The sequence below is a fragment of the Drosophila hydei genome, unplaced genomic scaffold, assembly GCF_003285905.1.
Source record: "Drosophila hydei strain 15085-1641.00,03,60 unplaced genomic scaffold, DhydRS2 tig00008135-arrow-pilon, whole genome shotgun sequence".
Classification (NCBI taxonomy): Eukaryota; Metazoa; Arthropoda; class Insecta; order Diptera; family Drosophilidae; genus Drosophila; species Drosophila hydei.
In genome coordinates, this window is record NW_022045844.1 from 52901 (window position 1) to 72458 (window position 19558).

A 19558-nucleotide genomic window follows, 5' to 3' on the forward strand; every position below is an offset into this window, starting at 1 on the left:
AGAGCCGCACACGCACACAACCATACCGAATTAGGGGAGAAACGAGTTTTGCCAACCGTTGCGCTGCGCTCTCTCGCACACACACAGCCCCAGGCGTCGTATCTGTGTATGACTCGACGCTTATCTGTGTGTTGCTCTGCTGCTTGTCGTTGCTGCTGCTGCTGCTGCTGCCGCTGCTGTTGTTGTCGTTGTTGTTGGTGTTTCGCTGTTTTTCGATTGTCGGTTGTCGTGTAATTCCCATTTGTCGTACACTTTGTACTTGCTCAAGAAACTCATGTTAGTCTACTTTTGGCTGTTACGCAGATTGTTCGTATCGTTCGTTCGTCAGCTCGTTCCGTTCGTTCCGTTCGTGCCTGTGCCTCTGCCGCCTCTGTGTCAGTGCCAGCAGTGCCAGCGCCTCTGTCAGTGCCAGTGCCAGTGCCCGTAGTGCCCGCAGCGCTAGTGCCTGTCGTGCCGCTCGCCTCGCTCGATTCGATACCATTCAGTGTGCCCGTACGTACGTTCGCATTGCATTGGCTCGCTGCTTTCGCCTCTTTGCCTTTGCATTCGCCTTCGCCTTCGCCATCGCCATCGCCTCTGACTCCGACTCCGACTCCGACTCTAAATCAGACTCTGACTCCGACTCCAGCTACGTCTCCGTCTACGATTTCGACTTCGTCTTCGCCCATCTTCGTCTACGGCGGCGGCGGCGACTGTAACCTGGCATAAGCATAAACAAGCAGCAGCAGGCGCTAAGATTTTCGAGCAACGTAGTTCGCAGTCCAAATCCCATCAAATCGCAAACTGTTCCCGACTCTTGGATTGTTTAACCGTTCAATCGTTTAACCGTCGGCATTGCGCACCAACAAAAAAGTGTAAAAAAATTCGCGCAAGTTTTTTCAACTCAAGTGTTTCACACCTACACACACACACACACACACAAAGAGTGCTACATGGATAAAAAAAAATAATTCAAAAATTGATAAAAGTTAATAAGGAAAATTAAAACAAGAGAATTTGGAGACAACTCACGGAAGAAGTTTTTTAGTTAATGAAGCGAAAATCGTTTCCCAATTCGAAGGAATTGGAAAATTGTGTTTCGAATTCCGTTTGTTCCGTTCGATTCGTGCCGTGCGTTTTTCAAATATATAATTATTAGTTCAAACTTGGAAAGCAAATCTAAATTAAATGACAGTGCACAGTAATGAAACCGGTGTCTGTTTAGTAATGGTACGTACACTCAAAAATTCTATCTACAAGTTAGCTATATAGATCACTATGGTAATGGTATGGTAAAAGCAGATCTGTCACTTATAGAGAAATTAATCGAAAATCTACTCCTACTCTCAATAGGATCTAATTTACTTTATCGAGTGATATTTAATGGGCCTTATTTGATTTGAATACATTTTTGGATTAGTATACCCCATCATTAAGCTCTTTTTGAAGCGTACACCTGAGTTAGAAATCAGATAAATCAATAAGAATATCATTCTATAATATCACTTCCCATTTTTCAGAGACAAATGTGTTAGTTAGAATTAATTGATTGATTTAATTGATATTTATTTAATATCGGGCAATTATTTGTATATTAAAACGGCCGGCAAGCGATCAAGATCAAGATCCATTGAAATTCAATTAAAGTTGCCATAGCTCATTATCTATTGCTATAAGAATTTGCAAGGTTTTCGATTAGAGATTCTAGGAATCAATAAGAAGAGAGCATAAAGTTATTCTTTCATTCAGGAAGTCTTTCACAATCTATACATATAGATCAGATAGTTTAATTCATAAGAAATCAGCCATCAGCGCTAGCTAGTTCCCACATATTTCATGCGAATTATGTATATATGTCTTTTATAAGATTAAAGATGGAATTTCTGTGAGATTTGTTCAGATTAAACATGCAAATTCTCAGGAAAACAAATTGGAAACAAATTGAAAGAGAACATCTAGATTTATTAAAAGAAAAAATATTATATACCTTATATATATAAATAATATAATACACATCAAAAATACAATATGTGAATAGACTTTAGATAAAAGATATAACATATTCTTTGGATAGATACATATAGTTTACATAACTTTCTCTGCCTCCCACTATCTCTCTTAGTTTTATCAATATTGTTTCTTCTAAAAAATATATATACCCGTTTATATAAAAGTTGTTGCCCAAATCAATTTGAAACTTGTTCAACATGTTGTTAGTTGCTGCAATTGGTCTTGACAGAGGCAGATCGTACAGAAAACTAGTAGACGAGGCAGAAAAAGGAGAAGAAGAAGAAGAAGATCGGGGATCGCAATGTGCAAGCATTTTGTTAAAAATAAATCGTAACAAAAGAAAATTTCAAATCGATGTCTGCCAAATCCACTCGCAATCCCCAAATGTCAGCCATACATTTCGATGCCACAGTTGAACACTCGTATTTTCTGTGTTTTGCCTCTTGTACGTACATGATGCCAATTGGGCAGCGGATCGGAGCGAGGCAGAGAGGAGATGGAGAGCGAGGGAGAGGGCTATATACTACATAACTGCAAACGTAATACAGCTAAAGCGACAAATACTTTGCGGCTGCTTTAACTGTTTTGCTCTTATACTTAAATGCTTATACTAAAATGCACAATTCTTATACGTGTATGTGTGTGTGTGTGTGTGTGTGTGTGTACATGTGTGTGCATGTCTGGTAATACGATCTATATAAGAGTGACAAATATGGCAAGTTAGTGTTGCCTCTTTGCTCAAATGTAATCAATTCAACTTCTACTTGACACTTCAGCGCCAACACACACACACTTACGCACACACACATTGGCACATTAATTACAAATAAGTAACGAGAACAAGCGCTATGAAAAGAGCCCATAAAATGCTTGCGATAAACAAAACAATAACAACAGCAACAAAACCAACAAATAATATGAAATGCAACTTGTAGAACAACAAAGAAAATTGAAACCGAAACCAAATCCGAATTCGAAACCGAAACCGAAAACGAAAAAATCCGAATTGAAGTCGCAGCAAAAAATGCAAATCGCTGTTTAGATAAAAATTCCTCTGTCACACATAACTACACAGAGTGTGAGAGAGGGAGAGGGAGAGAGAGAAAAAGAGAGTGTGCATGCATGTGTGTGTGTGTGTGTATTGATATTTAACACTTTGGTATAAGACTTAAGTTTTGTTTTGCTTTGTTTATTCCAATAATCGAAAAGTGCTCGCCGCTTCCATTTTGGATGCTACACTAGAAACTCACACACACACACACACACATGTATACACCCATAGAAGTGTGCATACATATGTAGCTATATTCGTACATTAAAGTATAAGACATGGCCGACCAACCAGGCACGGATAAACATCGAAGCGGCGGCTGATTCAAAGGCGCCAACTGATAACCCAACTTGAAACGGACTTCATATGGGTCAGAGAATTAATTTTTAATCGCGTATGGCCACTTGAGTTGTCATTTAGCAGCAGCGAGAATAGGCGCGGGCAGAGCGGGCAGGGGGGGATATAGCTGAGCAGAGTGGAGTAGAGTCGAGTGGAGTAGGAGGCAGTGCATCCGTCTATCTGGCTATCTCTGCCTAGTTTGTGGTATCACTCACTGTTTGGCCGGCGATAAAAATCCAATCTTGAGCCTTGGATCATTTGTAAAAGAAAAAAAAAACGGGCAAGACAACCGACAACCGACAACAACAACAAGCAACAAGCAACAACCGACAACAGCAACAAAACCAAAATCGAGAAAAGTTTACGAAAGCAGCCAAAGAGACGATAATAAATAAAACTCAAAACTTGTTTGTGTCTGCATGCCGCATGTGTGCGAATGTGTGTTGTTGTTGCAGTTGCAGTTGTTGTAGTTGTTGTTGTTGCTGCAGTTGTTGCTTGACTAAAAGTGTTGACAAAAGTGCGCGATAGGCTTATGTGCACACAAAAAAAAAACATGGGCACGGACCAAGATGCACAAAGCCCGTTCCCAGTTATTGGAGATACAAACACACAGAGATGTTGTTGTTGTTGCTGTTGCTGTTGCTGTTGCAGTTGTCGTTGCAGTTGGCTGTGTAATTTAAATCAATGTTGTCAATCGAAAACATGATTTGTTGTTAATGGCGGCCCCACTTTGATGATCACCTAGGACGCAATCGAAGATGGCTATTAGGGGTACTCTACAGGCTTTAGCTCGAGGGTCTCTGCACGTGAGTGTGCGTGTGTGTGTGTGTACACAAGAGACGCGCGCGCTTATCGCATTGATATTGATAAGGGGGGGCAACGATTTTAATTAAGTTTTGCCGCAGCTCAGGTACAGTAGACAGAGCGCAGAGTAGGCAGTAGACAGTAGTAGTGCCCTGACTATGCTCTTGTAACTCATTTGGCTTCTCTTGTTCTTCTTTTTGCTGGTCTCTTTGCAGAATGCCGTTTCAACTCGCCTTGCTGCTTCATCGCCTACCACGCCCTCTTCGAACGCCGCACAGACGCCACACCCGCAGCCAACGGGAACGTTGACACCTTTGCCAACGCTAGCGAATCCCACAACCGGCACCGGCTCCGGCTCCGGGTCCGGCTCAGGCCACGGTTTAGCAGCTGGCTCCGGTCCGGGACCGACGTTGACCGCCGCCGTAGCCGCCGCTGCCGCCGGCCTGCCCACAGGTTTGCCTTTGCCATTGACCGTACCGGGTCCCGGCATGGTCACCTCAACAGTGCCGCCGGGCGCACGCTCCGGCTCGCCATGTGCTTCAGCTGTAACGCCATACGGCTCAGCGTCCGCTGGCAGCAGCAGCGCTGGCGCCGGCCCATCCACGTTGCCAGCTGTGGGCGTGGGTCCGCCGCCGGGCGTGCCGCCAGCGCCTGGATCGGGCAACCCGAATCCGAATCGCTGCTGTGATACGGGCCGCACCATCTACACGGATCCCGTCAGCGGACAGACCATATGCTCCTGCCAATACGACATGTTGAACTATCAGCGCTTGGCCGCCGCCGGCGGACTGGTTGCCGGCCCCGGCGGCGTGCCACTCGGCGTCTATCCCGAGGGCATGTCTGCCTACCTGTCGGGCATCGCCGCCGATCAGCCACCATTCTACGCTAATCCGGTAAGTCAAGCTCCAAACATGCGAACTCCCCAACCAGCCAGGGCCAGGCCAAACGCTCTGTTCATAAGTCATGCGTCTTAACAATGGTGCAATAAATTTGTGAATTTGTCCAACGTCCGAGCAGGGACCACCGTCATCGTCATGCCCCGAGCTCCGCCCGCTCCTCCCCAGCCACGTCTTCGTCATTTGATCGTGTGCCCGTGGCACGCACACAAGCTCCATGGGCCCAGGCTTCCGAACATGTGTTAGGTACTTGGGCAACAAAGTTTCTTTGGCTTTTGGTTTTGCTTTGGCTTTTGCTTTCTAGGCACAGATTTGTCAAGAGCTTGGAGCTTGCGGCTTGAGCTCGCATGGACCCTAGACCTATGACTTGTGCCAGCTGCCTATGCTTGTGGCATGCCTCTGACCTTTTAGGACCTGCCCAAGGTTTGGCCTGGCTCTCAGTCTGGGTGATATTTCAAGTCGCATTATTATGAGACTCGCTTTATGCTCTGCCTGCTGCGACTGCGGCGGCGGCGGCGGCGGCTGCTGCTGTCAGTGTGTTGGACCTTACAATGGGTCCATCGGGTTCTCCTGCTCGTTCTCGTCCCTGTTACAGCATGTCCGGCGCTTCACGGCGTGTCCATTGTTCGCCGAATTATTTCTAATAGCAGCGTGTAATTTGCTTTTGTTTGCAAACAATTCTATTTGGTTTGACTTTCCGGACCACATGCGGTGCCGAGGGTCATCTAGGGGCAGGGGTAGGCCCAGCGACGGGTCAGGTCTCCCACGGTGACTCTGACCGGATCTTGTGTGTGTGGCTTTCACAATTCACTCGAATTCCAAATAATGTCCGACTCTGGCTATTAGCTTCATAGTTGACACATGGACACGAAGACAATCAATTAGTCGCTGACTGAGCTGGACCAGCAATTCCGTGAAGATTAAGTGCTGCGTCTTCCTTATAAATATCATTATTAATAGCTTAATTGTGAATAAATATTTGTTTTAATTCTCGCTGAATGGCAAACGAATTGGGATAGAAACTCTCGCAAATACCTTCAGCCATCAATTTGACTTAACTTTGTCTATATATTCTTTATATATTGTACTATATCTTCTTATAGAAGCTTAGTCTATATATCATATCTGTCTGTCTCTACTCGACTTATGTGTACTTCATTTATAGAAGTCTTATATATTCTGCTGCCTCTCTGTTAAGTTACATAAAGTACAGAGTATCTTGAAGTCATGTAAGCCTCTGTGATAAATTATATGGGTAATCAATTTGTACAATCAGCTCTGCTTACCACATCTATCAGGCATATTCGCATATCAAGCATAAAGTTCATTCTAACTCATCTATATCGAACAGCGTGTATCGTATATCGTATATCGCTTATTGCAGATCGTATATCATATGCCATATATAGTTTATCGTATATCATATATCGTATGTTGTACATCGAATATCGTAGATAGAATATCATATATCGTATATTGTATATCGTATATCGTATATCGTATATCGAATATCGTATATCGTATATCGTATATCGTATATCGTTTATCGTATATCGTATATCGTATATCGTATATCGTATATCGTATATCGTATATCGTATGTCGTATATCGTATATCGTATATCGTATATCGTATATCGTATATCGTATATCGTATATCGTATATCGTATATCGTATATCGTATGTCGTATATCGTATATCGTATATTGTATATCGTATATCGCATATATCACTCAAAATATTGCTGCTGAAAATTTGTTTTGAGATTTTATGGCACACAAAATAACTTCATTAAATTATAAACTTTTGCTTAAATTATGTGCAATAATTTATAAAAAAATCGAACGAGACCAAATTATAAATGAATATATGAGATATAAATATCTGTATATATAGGCATCCATAATGTTAACATGATTCTTTAAATACACAAAAATATGTTAATACATATAGAAATAAATCGAAAAAGTGAACTGATTCAGTGTTGAACCTGTTTTAAATGCTGTTTGTAGTTGTGTCAAATGGGCTAAAAACTACGAGACGACATTCATGAGTTACGATATACGAGCGTGTGTGTGTGTGAAAAAATCGATCGACATACTACTTAGTGTGTGTGTGTGTGTGTCCATAAGTATATTGATTTGCATTTGAAGAAGCTTAGAGACAGACGAACAAAAAGCCACAGAAAGCAACAAAAAACTCGACCTGCCGCCAGTAGCTGCGGTTTAGCATAAATTTTGGCTTTTGTTTCGCATTGTTATGAAGAAGAGACTTATTAAAATAAGACAAATAAAAAACAGAAAAATGTTGAGCAAATGCTGGAAATAATAAGAAAAACACAAAAGTTCGTCGCATTTGAAATTTATCGATTGGCGATCAACAACTGTCGCACTCAATGCTGATTCGTAAAGGCGCCTACGCTGCGCTGCCGCTGACGCAGCGAATTCAGATGAAAAGATATATATATACACATCTAGATGAAGTATCTGTAAGAGCATATATGTGTTTCCATATTGATTGAGGCGTTTAAAAGGCAAACGGTTTCGAATTTTCCGTCGCACAGCTGCATAAATCATCCGGGCGATCGTAATTAGTCAATGCGGCATATTCTTTTGGCCCGAGCGGCGAGCGGCGCTAAACTGGAGCTATTTCTCTTAGCATCTACATGGCGTAGCGACACACAGACAGACGTGCACATATCTCAGGGCCGGGGCGCAGGAGTTGTAAAAGTGTCGGGCGTTGTGCGGTGGATTCATTACTTTGACACGAGCTGTCAAGCGGCTGTCATTTTGCCGCAGCACGGGCATATATTTCGTTGTCTTCGAGCGCGACGCATGCTAAATGGTGGATGGTGGATGATGACTGAAGGTGGATGTGACTGTGCCACCAGAACTTCCTCCGGCTGCCCTCGCCGGGATGGTGCAACAACGCGCTGTCATTTCAAATGGCAAAAGTACATTTGAAGAGCCGCCAACAAATAGGCCAGGCCAGGCCAGGCCGTGCCCGTGCCCGTTGAGGGCGTCGACTGCCGCATTTCGTACCTTATTAATAAATTTGTCAACACGCAACTGACAGCCTGTCCGCCTGTGATCCGCCCCCGACCTCACCGAGTCGCAGGCCGGGCCGTCACTTAATCTCTCTGTTTCGTTTATCCTTAAGGCTCTGCTTCTTCTGCTTTCTGTGTCGCTTGACATTGACGTTGTCGCATATGTTGCAACTGCCGAACGCATTTGCACTCGCATCGAGTATGTTGCCCAATTAGAGCGAGTCCTAGAGTCCTTAAGTCAAAACTGGACTGGGCGTTAAGCACTTGATGTTTTGAGACCAGCCAAAAAACAACTACAACACGTCCTCTCTAGAGTCCAGAGTCCAGAGTCCAGAGTCCGGGCTGCTGCTGCAGCTGGAGTATATTGACTTTTTCATACAGGCACTAAGTGCCACAACACCATCAACAACAACAATGCAGGCATGAAATTTCGCACTCGACAATAATCTTACTCCAGGCACAACACACACACACACACACATGCAGTGATGTGTGTGCCGCATCCATATCCTCAGCCGAGTTCCTGTGGGAGCTACTACAAAAACTTTTGCCGCTGGCAAGTTGCCTGCCAAATGTAACCAAAAAGCAACTACAAATCGCACCAATGCCAACCACCCACCCACTCGACAGGAAACAACCACCAAGCCAGAGGAGGCGCAGGATTGTGCCGAGCAGCAACGTACATGCACTGATTTGTCAACTTTTGAAAATGTCGAAGTGTCGTCGTTGCCGTCGTCGTGTTGTATGTTGCCCCGCCGGGGGTGGTTGCCGTCCTTAATGGCAAGGTGACGGGTGCGTTGGTAGCCAGGACCAAGTACTAAATACATTTGCCCTCAAACTGCGCACGTTCGCATTGTTGTTGCTGTAAGTGTTGTGGAAAGTTTTTGTGTTGCTGCCGTTGTTGTTTGGCTTTTTGGCAAAGTTGAAAATGTTCGTTAACAGTAAATTTTGCACTTTTATATAAAGCAAGTCAGAGACAGAGAGCGAGAGAGAGGCGAGCTAGCGAGGGTGTCTACGAGAATGTTTTTTGAATGGCTGCCTACAACAAACAACAAATTAGCAGTCATGGCAACGACAACGACAACGACAAGCAACAACTTTCACATAACAACAACAGCCTCAGGCGCCATGCCACATCAAGAGTCGAACAACTTTATAAGCGCCAAGCGCAATAACTGTCAACTGCAAGAGGCAGCTCCTGAGGGACTGCTGCCACAAATTCTATTTGATTCAAAGTCAAAGTCAAAGTCCTCGCTGTCGTCAATCTTAAATCTGATACAGCAACAGCTACAGATGTAGATTCAGCTGCTGCTGATTCAGATGCTGCGGCTGATTCCATTCATTCTTCGGAAGCGGCTCGTTCCAATGAGTACAGACAGGAATGCGCTGCGTAAACGTGCGTTTATTTTTAAATCGAAGCAGCAATTAATTAACTCGACCCGTCATTACGCGCATCATTCGCATCGCGGCGCATCAGGCGACAGACCACAGGCAAACCACAAAACTGCACCCGTATCCCATGCCCATGCCCATCCAACCGGGAGCTGTGTGGAGCCACCTCCAGTGTCGTCGACGTGTCGGCCAATTGTCGATGTCGCGTAATGTCCGTGGGACATCCATTGAGGCTGGCGTGAAGCGCAGACAGCGCCTTAACCATTTAGTTAACAATGAAAATGAAAATCAGCTGAATACCCTGTTTTTCTTCCGTTTTCGTGTTTCTTTTTTTCGTATTTTATGAATTCATTAATCGCACTCCGCAATGCGTGAACCGCGATGCGTTGCCAATGCCACCAATGTGTTGCCGCTACAATGGTATCGATACCTAAAATGACAGCTACAATTCGTCTTACAAATGCTTTTCTAATTATGTTAAACGAGTCTCAATTCATTCTGTAGCTCTACAATTTGTTGTTACTATACTTTTATCCGCTTGTTAAATATTTACAATGAACTTTGAGGTGTAGTGTCGCAATTATGTGGCCATTTCAGTTGATATCTTTAGCCTGTTTAAAGTTGAATAAGTTAACATTTATTTAACTGCAGGATAAATATATTTGCCATGAGCTTTGCAAATATAAAATCATAATTTCTATAAATTTCCAGTTTCTGTTTAATTTCAATTTAAATGAAACAAAATAAAAACGTAACTAACTGCAGGATAAATTTACCATGAAGTTTGCAATGCACATGTAAATTTATTTAATAATTTATATGATTAACTTCAGTGCAAACAAAGAAATAGTTTTAACTGCAGTACGAATCAAGTTAACATGTGCTTTGCCATAAGCAAGTTATCCAAGTTTAATTTAGAAATTATATCAGCATAAGAAAGTATGAAATATAACTATCATGAGCTTTGCAATGAGCATTTAAAAACTGAATAAAATTATATAGAATTTTTATTTTTATTTATATTAAAAAATTTAAATCTTAACTGAAATACTTTACCTAATTTAGCAGCAGCTTATATTGAGTAGTGTATTTATCATGAACTTTACAATGCACCTGCAATGAATGAATCTGAAAGAAGAAACCAGAAATGCATTTAACTGCAGGTTAAATATAACAGCCATGAGCTTTGCAATCATATTCACCTACTCAAAATACAATTATTCCTGCCCAAAATTCGTATCAATAAATTATTATATTATTAGTTTAACAAAAAAGAAGAAGAAGAAGCAGACGCAGAAGGGGGAATTGATAGCTCGAGTTTCGAACATAATTCAATAATGAGAAATAACTTCCTGGTAACTAAGCGAGTAGCTACCTAAATGTGTATATCAGTTACGAGCGCCGTGGCTCGAACCGTGTTCTGGTCTAAATGCTGTGGCGCAGTAATGGATGCCGCCGCGGCAATGTAATGTTGCGCTTGTTGCACTACCAGTAATAATAAACGCAAAACGTAGTTGCACACACATGTCGACTGTTCATGTTGTTCATATTTTGCATCACACGCAAAAATCTGGGCGAGCTGTTGGCCGGTAGCGAAGGTGGAGCTGAAGGTGCAGCTGGAGGTGGAGCGAACGAACGGCTGCCGTGCTCCTATGTAAGTAGTAGCAAACGCAACAATTTATGGGATGTTGCACCGAATGCGCTTCACTCGCATGTCCATGTCCATGTCCATATGCAGCACGCACTCCACACACACACACACAAACAGCGAGCGAGAGGGAGAGAGAGATCTGCGAATGCGAATACTTTTTGGATATTTGCGGCTGCTGTTGCTGCTGAACATGTTGCACGTTGCACGTTTGATAGCTGAATGCGATTATTGTAAAAGTTGTAAAAATGTAAACCGGTTCAGCGTAGCGACCCTTTCGATTCATTGAGGAATCGAGAATCGGAATCGAAATTGCAATTCGAATTGGAGTTGGAATTGGACTTGGATTCGGTATCCAACTGCAACTCCCAACTGGTAATTGATCGCTCGACTGCAACTTTCGACCTTCCGCACGCCGACTCGTGTATATTTGTGGATGTCGAGAACTGTAATTTAATATTGTCAGAGTTGGCCAAAAGGTTGTAAAACGTTTTGCTAAATGACTTCTGCGAACTGCACGTTACGAGCTCTCTGCCCGGCCGTAGACCTGTCAGTAGACACAGCGACCACAGCAGATCTCTGTCTGCTGTCTGCTGTCTGCCGTCCGCTGTCTGTCCGTCTTTGACTCTGTCGCCGGTTATCAGTCTCTATCGCTGCTTCGACTCAAAAACTCACCACATGCTGAGCATGCGAACCTTCGACGAACCTTTAGCATTGCCTTTGGCTGTGGCTATGCCTTTGGCTATGCCTCTGCCAGCTAGCTGTTCCGATTGCCTTTGATAGTCAGGCTAAACGGCAAAACATTCTCATATTGGCGACACACAAATATTTCCGATTTGCTGTCGTCTCGCCGAAGGGCCAACGGGACGGCGCAGCTTTGCAGGCCAGACCAAGATAACAACAAATAAGAGAACTGCAACTACAACTGCAACTGCAACTGCCACAGCAACAACTGTTGTCAGCCGCCACAATGTCGCATGCAATTCGCATATTTCACATGCGAACGGAACTCCCTGCCCTGGCACATGGCACATGGCGCAACTGCAGTGCGCTTCCCGTGCGTTGTCATGTTCCGAGATGTGTATCAATCGCAGAGTTTACATCATGTTCAAGCATTGATGACCTTTCGCTGCCTCTGCACAGATACCCTCCCATGGCCAGCGGCTATAAATTGTACACCTAGTCGGAATTTACGAGCAGTAATCGCATCAATCACTGACATGCAAAGTGTTTATGAGGCTTTGCTAGACGTTAGGTATTTCAATCAATTTCTTACATCAGCTTCAATCAGTTGTGGCAGCCATGCTCTTAGATTAGTTGTGGCACATTCTAGCTGACATATCTAATGTAGAGTTAAGTTTCATTTAAGCATGCTTTGGTCTTATCAATCATTGCGCTTACATCATGTTCAATCAGCTGCACAGGCTGACTGCAAATATGCTTTGTAGTTCCTTTTAAAAGATGTCAGAGTTATGCTTGTAGTAACACCAATTTCACATCAATCATTCTACATACATCAGCTTCAATCATTTGCTACAGCTTGCATCTAATAAGATTTGTTTATGAATGATGTTGCCTCTATCTTTACATATTACATACCTTTAATTCATAGCTACTTTTGTCACATCAATCATGTTCAATCAGTCAATCAGCTACACAGCTACCTCTTGATTGCTTATATATGTAGCATGTTTTGAACTTTGTCATCAATGTATATTCAGCTTCAATCTTTTTGCATCCCTCATTGATCAATCATGCTCTGTAGAGCTGCTCTTGCCAGCTGTGTTTGATATACCCTGTAATAAATGCTATGTTTTTCCTTAGTTTTAGGCTTTTCTCTTTTTATCGTTGTCAGCTTTGTGTTATCATTGCAGCAGCTGCTCTGCCACTTATCCCCCTCTCTCGCCCTCTACGACACCCTTTTGCTCCCCCTTTTGGCCACCTTTGGATTGAGCTCGCTTCTATGTGTGTGTGTTGCAATCTTTAGCCTGTTATCACTTGGTACACGACAAACAGCTGACATCGACATCTGTCGCAGTGAATTTAGACAAGACTAAATTACTAAATGTGTATATAAGTAATTGTCATGTTACACTTAATCAACAATTTACACACACACACACACACACACACATGTGCTTGGGCTTTTGTGATTTTAATTACGCGCCGTGGCAAGAGATTTCTATAGGCTGACATATGTTTCATTTACTTGCACGCCTGTATTATGTACAGCGCTCATGTATTCGCATCTCATTATCAAATTAAATGGCTGTGGCTGTAGCTGTAGCTGTGAATCCAAAGTATCTGTCTATAATTATATACATATATATGGCGCAGAGCGCTATGCAGACGTGGACGCGGATGCGAACGCCTTTTGGTCACGTCTTGTCCTCATGCTCCGCTGACTGCTCTGGCTTTATCAGTTATCACTGAACATGTACTATGGGCAGTCGAGCATAAACTGTGCATATAAAAATATGATTATAGAAGACTTAATGCAGGTATAGGAATTTAAATAGAGAGAACTATTTTTGCAATTAAAGTGGCTAGAAGTGCTTCAACTAGAGAGATCTGATCTATCAGGCTTGACATATATTGAGTATGAAAATCATTTTGGAAACAATATATTATATTCGAACAGATCATACACAGTATATGAAAGCCATAAAGTTGATCAATGACTATGGACTAGACCTAGTATCAAATAGAGTTCTATCAACCAGGCCTAAAGCGCTTATGCATAATATAAGACTTATAAGACTTGCACCTAGAACTCACCTCATATAAATTCCATAAAAATACCCAACACTCCCACTGTGCCATTGATAAGGTATACCTCTTAAAAACCCAAGCTGAAAGCGTAAAATATGTACTAATGATTTGTTTAACATGATTTTTAATAATTTCGGTTCAAGGTCTTGGCAAATGGTCAGGCGGTTCACATTTACCAAAAACTCAGCAACGATTATATTATATAGCTTATTTATTACATGAAATAAGAAGCTCGACGTGATTGTGCTAACTATGTCCGACATTTCTATTGCAGGCGGGCATCGATTTGAAGGAGAACCTGGTGGCCGGCGCAGCACCCTGGCCATATCCATCGATGTATCATCCGTATGACGCAGCCTTTGCCGGTTATCCCTTTAATAGGTAAGTGCTGTGCTTGAATAACAAACACTTGACATTGCGAGAGAAGATTTTGCTATTGTAGAAAAATAAAAAAAAAAAATAAATAAAGAGACTCAGCTTGGCGAGAACTCGAACGGTGGTCCGACAGGCGATCAACGCCAACACATCACAGCTTGGCGACGTGACCAGCACAGTAAAGAGAGGCAAATGCTCAACTAGGGCGCGGCCCTGGCCACAAGCCAGTAGCCAGGAGTTTGGTGGCCAGAACAGTGTCTGTTGAAAGTTGTGGCACAGCGTTGCGTGCAGCTGCATTCAAAATGCAGCCCAAATACGGCGTAAAAAGTAAAAGCCACTCGCATTGGCACGCAGCAGTAACACAAAGACAATAAACATACTTAAGTATTTGATTTTCAATCATTAACAACAATTTATTTGCTTGTAATTGATGAGCGATGGGCGACGTAGAGAGCTGCTGCTTCCGTTGCCCGTTGGTCAACGCATCGGCCCCGCTCGGCGCACACACATAAATTTCCGAAACAGAGTTGTTCGATTCGGCCATTGACAACATCCCGTCACGTCACGTTTTGCTGGCTGCGTCGTACTCTCCTCATTGTTTCCAAGCGTAATTGACACCCATAACAAAAATTTGAAAGTTGAGTCATGTCGTTGCAGTTGCCGTTGTTGTTGTTGCCGTTGTTGTTGTTGTTGTTGTTGTCTATCGAATCATATTCACAATAAATCAATTTTGAGTTATTTCGCTGTGACGTGCCGAGCAGCCAAGCAGCAGTCGACCCACTGGCGAATGCGATTCCCCATTCAGTGGGTTAGCTTCAAAGAAATGTAGCCCCACCTTGTTCGATTAAATAGGGGCGTGAACACAGCCCCATTTGTTGCTGTATTGTTTGACAAGTGCAGCCAGCATCGATATGTATATATATATATATATATATATATATTTGTGCATGGCCCGCCGGACGTTGATAGGAAAATTAAAAAAATTTATTCAACTGTCAAGTGATCAAAGGCAGAGAGTGGCTGTCGGCGCAGGTGTTTTGCACTCGGCGACACTTCGTTTTCAAATTTAAATTAATTAATGCAACGCACACAGCGACAGTGCCTCGCCAGAGGTAGAGGCAACTGCCGCGAAATGGCATCAGTATCCGAGTCCGTCCACCAGTTGTGCAGCTGGCTGGAAACTACAAATGGGACAGCTACATATGTACGCATATCTGCTGTTCCGCTGTGGCTGCTGCTGCTGCTGCTGCTGTCTATGGATGCACTTGCACACACTCATGCATATGTCCATGTTAACTGGCCACAAAAAACGATAAAGGACAGTTGCTACACACAGACACATGGGCACACGCTCACACTGACGCCCAATGCAATTACCATGGTCAGCCCCGAAATGTGTTGCACAGACCGCAAAGCTGCACATGTGTACATAAATGTAGCTCGGGCATGGACAGGCGGCCATTGGACACTGAACAATGGGCTGGCAAATGTGTTTATTATAAACAAATGTTCCGCACAAGTGCTGCGAATGGTCTGCCCCCTACGATGATGCCCGCCTCTAATAGCTGCCGGTCACAGCATTGCGAGCAGTTGCAGTTTAAATCAGCTCATAGCCAAGCTAGGCCTAGGGCTAATATTTTTGCCAGCTGTGTGCTGCTTGAACAGCCGACGGCCTTTGAGCTGACTCTAGTAACCTTCCTATAGCCATGCCTACTATATAGGACGCCAGTGTGTCAGCCAGCCGAAGCAGTTGCAAATCCTTTTGACTTTCAGTTTTTGTCTTCTCGAGCAGCCGACGGCATTTTGCTTATTCTTTTCACACTGCTTGACTATTATTTTTGCCACTAGTGTACTACTCCTTATTGTTAAGCAGCTCAGCTCTTGTTAGCAGGCACAGTTTTCTGCTGAGCTCTAACTCACTTGCTTGTCTACTATTTTTGCCACTAGTGTACTACTCCTACAGGCCATGTCACTCGCCGTCGTCCAGAGCTGCTTCTAATCCCCTTTTACTTATTAGTTTTGCCACCACTATCGCTATAGCTGCAGGCCTTAACTCATTGACTGCCAAAGCATTTGCTAATCCTTTCGACTTTTCTCAACTCGATTGCAGCTACGGCATGGACTTGAATGGTGCCAGGCGAAAGAACGCAACGCGCGAGACGACGTCCACGCTGAAGGCCTGGCTGAACGAGCACAAAAAGAATCCTTATCCCACAAAGGGCGAGAAAATAATGCTAGCGATTATCACAAAAATGACGCTGACCCAGGTGTCCACCTGGTTTGCGAACGCGAGAAGAAGACTGAAAAAGGAGAATAAAATGACCTGGGAGCCCAGGAATCGAGTCGATGACGACGATGCCAACATTGACGACGACGATGACAACGATAAGAACACCGAGGAGAATGATTTGCTAGGTAAGCTAACAGCTCCGATGCCCCATAGCCATATGTAGCTTAGGTCCCTTCCAGCTTAAGATTAAGGAAACTTCAGCTCAGTTGCAAATACTTATTTGGCCTTCACTTCACTCTTTGCAGATGCTAAGGACTCGGGTCTGGGCTCGAATGATGACAAGGACCGCATGGGACGACTGGGCGATATGATGGCCGATCGTCCCGGCGAGAGCAACAACAGTGAGTGGTCCGAGTCGCGGCCTGGTTCGCCAAACGGATCGCCGGACCTTTACGACCGGCCAGGCACCCATCCGCTCTTCCATCCCGCCGCCCTGCATCATCACTTCCGCCCCCCAACAGGCTCGCCCCCAGACATCGCCGCCTACCACCACCATCAGCAGCAGCTGCTGCAGCAGCACGCGCAGCAGGCGCAGCAGAACTCGCTGCAAACTGCTGTCGGCGCAACTGGCGGCAGCTTGGCTGTTAAGCCGCGCATCTGGTCGCTGGCCGACATGGCCAAGGATGGCAAGGAGTCGAACTCAGCCAAGGATAGCTCGCCGGCTGGCGAGCTGCCGCCATCCCAGCCAGCGTTCTATGGACATGCGGGCCAGCATCAGCATCCGTCTCCTGGCAAGATACTCTCCCCGCTGGCCGCACGCATACCCAACTATGCGCCATATGTGCGTCCGGATCTGTATCGCGGCTTCTACGGCCCGGCGGCAGCAGCTGCCGCACACTTGAGCGCGCCCACGCAGGAGTTTCTCGAGCATCAGCGGCACTTCGGCGCCAGTTTGGCGGCTCACAACGGACTCGGCATGAATCCGCTGCTGTGGAAGGCGGCCGTATCTGGCGCTGCCAGCGGGCAGCACTTTGCGCCGCTCAGCCTGACGACCAGCAGCAATGTGGGTGCAGCGCAGGTGGCACCGCCACCAGGTGCATCGCCATCCGCCTCCAGCTCGTCCTCGTCTATGGGCTGCGATGTGGTGCACATACCCACCAGCGGTGCCCATTCGGCGGCACAGCATATGATTGGCCCCATTTCGAGCAATTCGACTTCGTCATCGTCCTCCTCCAACTCTGGGAAGATCTCGCCTGGTGTGAATGTCACCAGTCTGAGCGGCAAGCCATGACACCCAACGCACTCAGCTTCAGCATCAGCTTCCGTATCCGCATCCGCATCCGTATCTGCATCCGCGTCCGCATCCGCATCTGCGTCCGCGTCCGCATCCCCTGATCCGTACGTAACATTGCCGCCGGCGATTGCCAATGGATCGGGCGCCTCACCGATCTCGGCATTCCGGTCGCTGTCGCTGATCGCCATACGGGAGCATCACCTGCAGCAGCAAGCACCAAAGCTGGCGCTGCTACGGCCGTAGCCAAATACTACGGCCGCAGTCTAAAAAAAGGAAGGGGAGGCAACTCAGCCAGCACCGCGCTACCCAGCTACATATACTATACGATATATGGTTAGCGGATCGGGCTACTTTCGGACAATAATTTACATGTGATTATTCGGTATTTTGATTAACGCCGCTTACACCAAATAGCAAGAATCATCCCGCTGGCGCTGGACGGCCGCCATCCTGTCAAAGGACTCTGTGCAATTTTTGTGGGAATGCAAATCCTAAATCTAATTGAAAATACATTAATTTTAATACATACAACTTACGCAATCAGAGCTTATAGGAAGTAAATTTGTAAGAGTTAGTGAAAAACGACCCCAATGACAACTAGAAATGAAATGAAAAGAAAGAAACACACACACCCTACTTCTCTGAGTACAGGATACATATAGCACAGGCAAAAAGAAAAAAAAAACAGTTAAATAAGTATCTCGAGAAACAGGACAACAGAAACCCCAACAGATTCCCATGCGTTCAGCTGTGCGATTAGAACCACAATCTTTATTTTCACCAATAATGGGCTACAGATTCTGATCTATGCGATATCTCTATGTATGTACAATAGATCAATATCTTTCAATATCTTTCAATATCTTAAATATATCTTTATGTTCTCGTCTTGCTTGTATAACGGGTGGCACACCAAAATCTAAAATCGAAAATCTAAAAAAAAAAAAAGAAAAAATTATGAAAAAAGTGTAAGAAAACATATCACATATCTCCAATCTTAAGCCCTGGAAATCCCGCCCTCACCCAAACCAAATATGAAAGTAAATGCGAGCAATGATTGATTTAGTGGTTTATTGTTTTTATTGTCTTAAGTTCAAACTTTGTTCCTGTCGTTTGTAAATCTAATTTATTGTATTGTATTGTATGTATTTATTTGATAAATTGGCAACACGATTTACCTACTTATACTTAGTGTACGAACATATATATATATACATATATATATATATATATATATATATATATATATACATACATATATATTGAATAATTGCTGTATTTTATGCACAAATTTGTCTGTAAGCTCGCCTAGTTCTTAGCGCCTTAAGCGGTTAGTGTAATATACTTAATGCAACTGTATATATACTTACATACATAATTAATAATGAATAAAAATATAAAATGAAAATACGTATATAAAAAATACAGGCTCTTCTTTATTTAATATACTAGCAGGAGAAATTGCTTCGATTCATATGCTGCAGAGTTGGGCTTAGTTTGCAGCTTAAAGAAAAACTAATTTCAATTGGCTTACTACTTTATGCCTTTGGTTTTATCAAATACAGTCAACTATGCGTAAAGTGCACCAGAATTGAAAGGGGAAATTACATTTTATAAATAATTTCAAAAAAAATTTCAAGTTTTTAATTTAAAAATTGCTTTCAGAGCTGGAATAGAAAGTATAAAACAAAATTCTAAAGCAATTCGGAGATTTAGTATTC

General features: G+C 43.8%; 1 protein-coding gene across 1 annotated transcript; it reads left to right on the forward strand.

Annotated features, from left to right (window-relative positions):
- Positions 1-926: 926 nt before the first annotated feature.
- Positions 927-17910, forward strand: LOC111595383 (homeobox protein caupolican). Its single transcript, XM_023309082.2, has 5 exons — positions 927-1209; positions 4399-5076; positions 14213-14319; positions 16424-16728; positions 16849-17910. The coding sequence occupies exons 1-5, from the start codon at positions 1168-1170 to the stop codon at positions 17832-17834; spliced, it is 2118 nt and encodes a 705-aa protein (XP_023164850.1). The 5' UTR covers positions 927-1167; the 3' UTR covers positions 17835-17910.
- Positions 17911-19558: the final 1648 nt, after the last annotated feature.

Excerpts from the sequence above, each read along its gene's own strand:
- LOC111595383 (XM_023309082.2), top strand. The coding sequence starts at position 1,168 with ATGACAGTGCACAGTAATGAAACCGGTGTCTGTTTAGTAATG. Across the intron at positions 5,077-14,212 it reads CACCATTCTACGCTAATCCG|GCGGGCATCGATTTGAAGGA; the intron begins GTAAGTCAAGCT and ends TTTCTATTGCAG. Across the intron at positions 16,729-16,848 it reads CGAGGAGAATGATTTGCTAG|ATGCTAAGGACTCGGGTCTG; the intron begins GTAAGCTAACAG and ends CACTCTTTGCAG.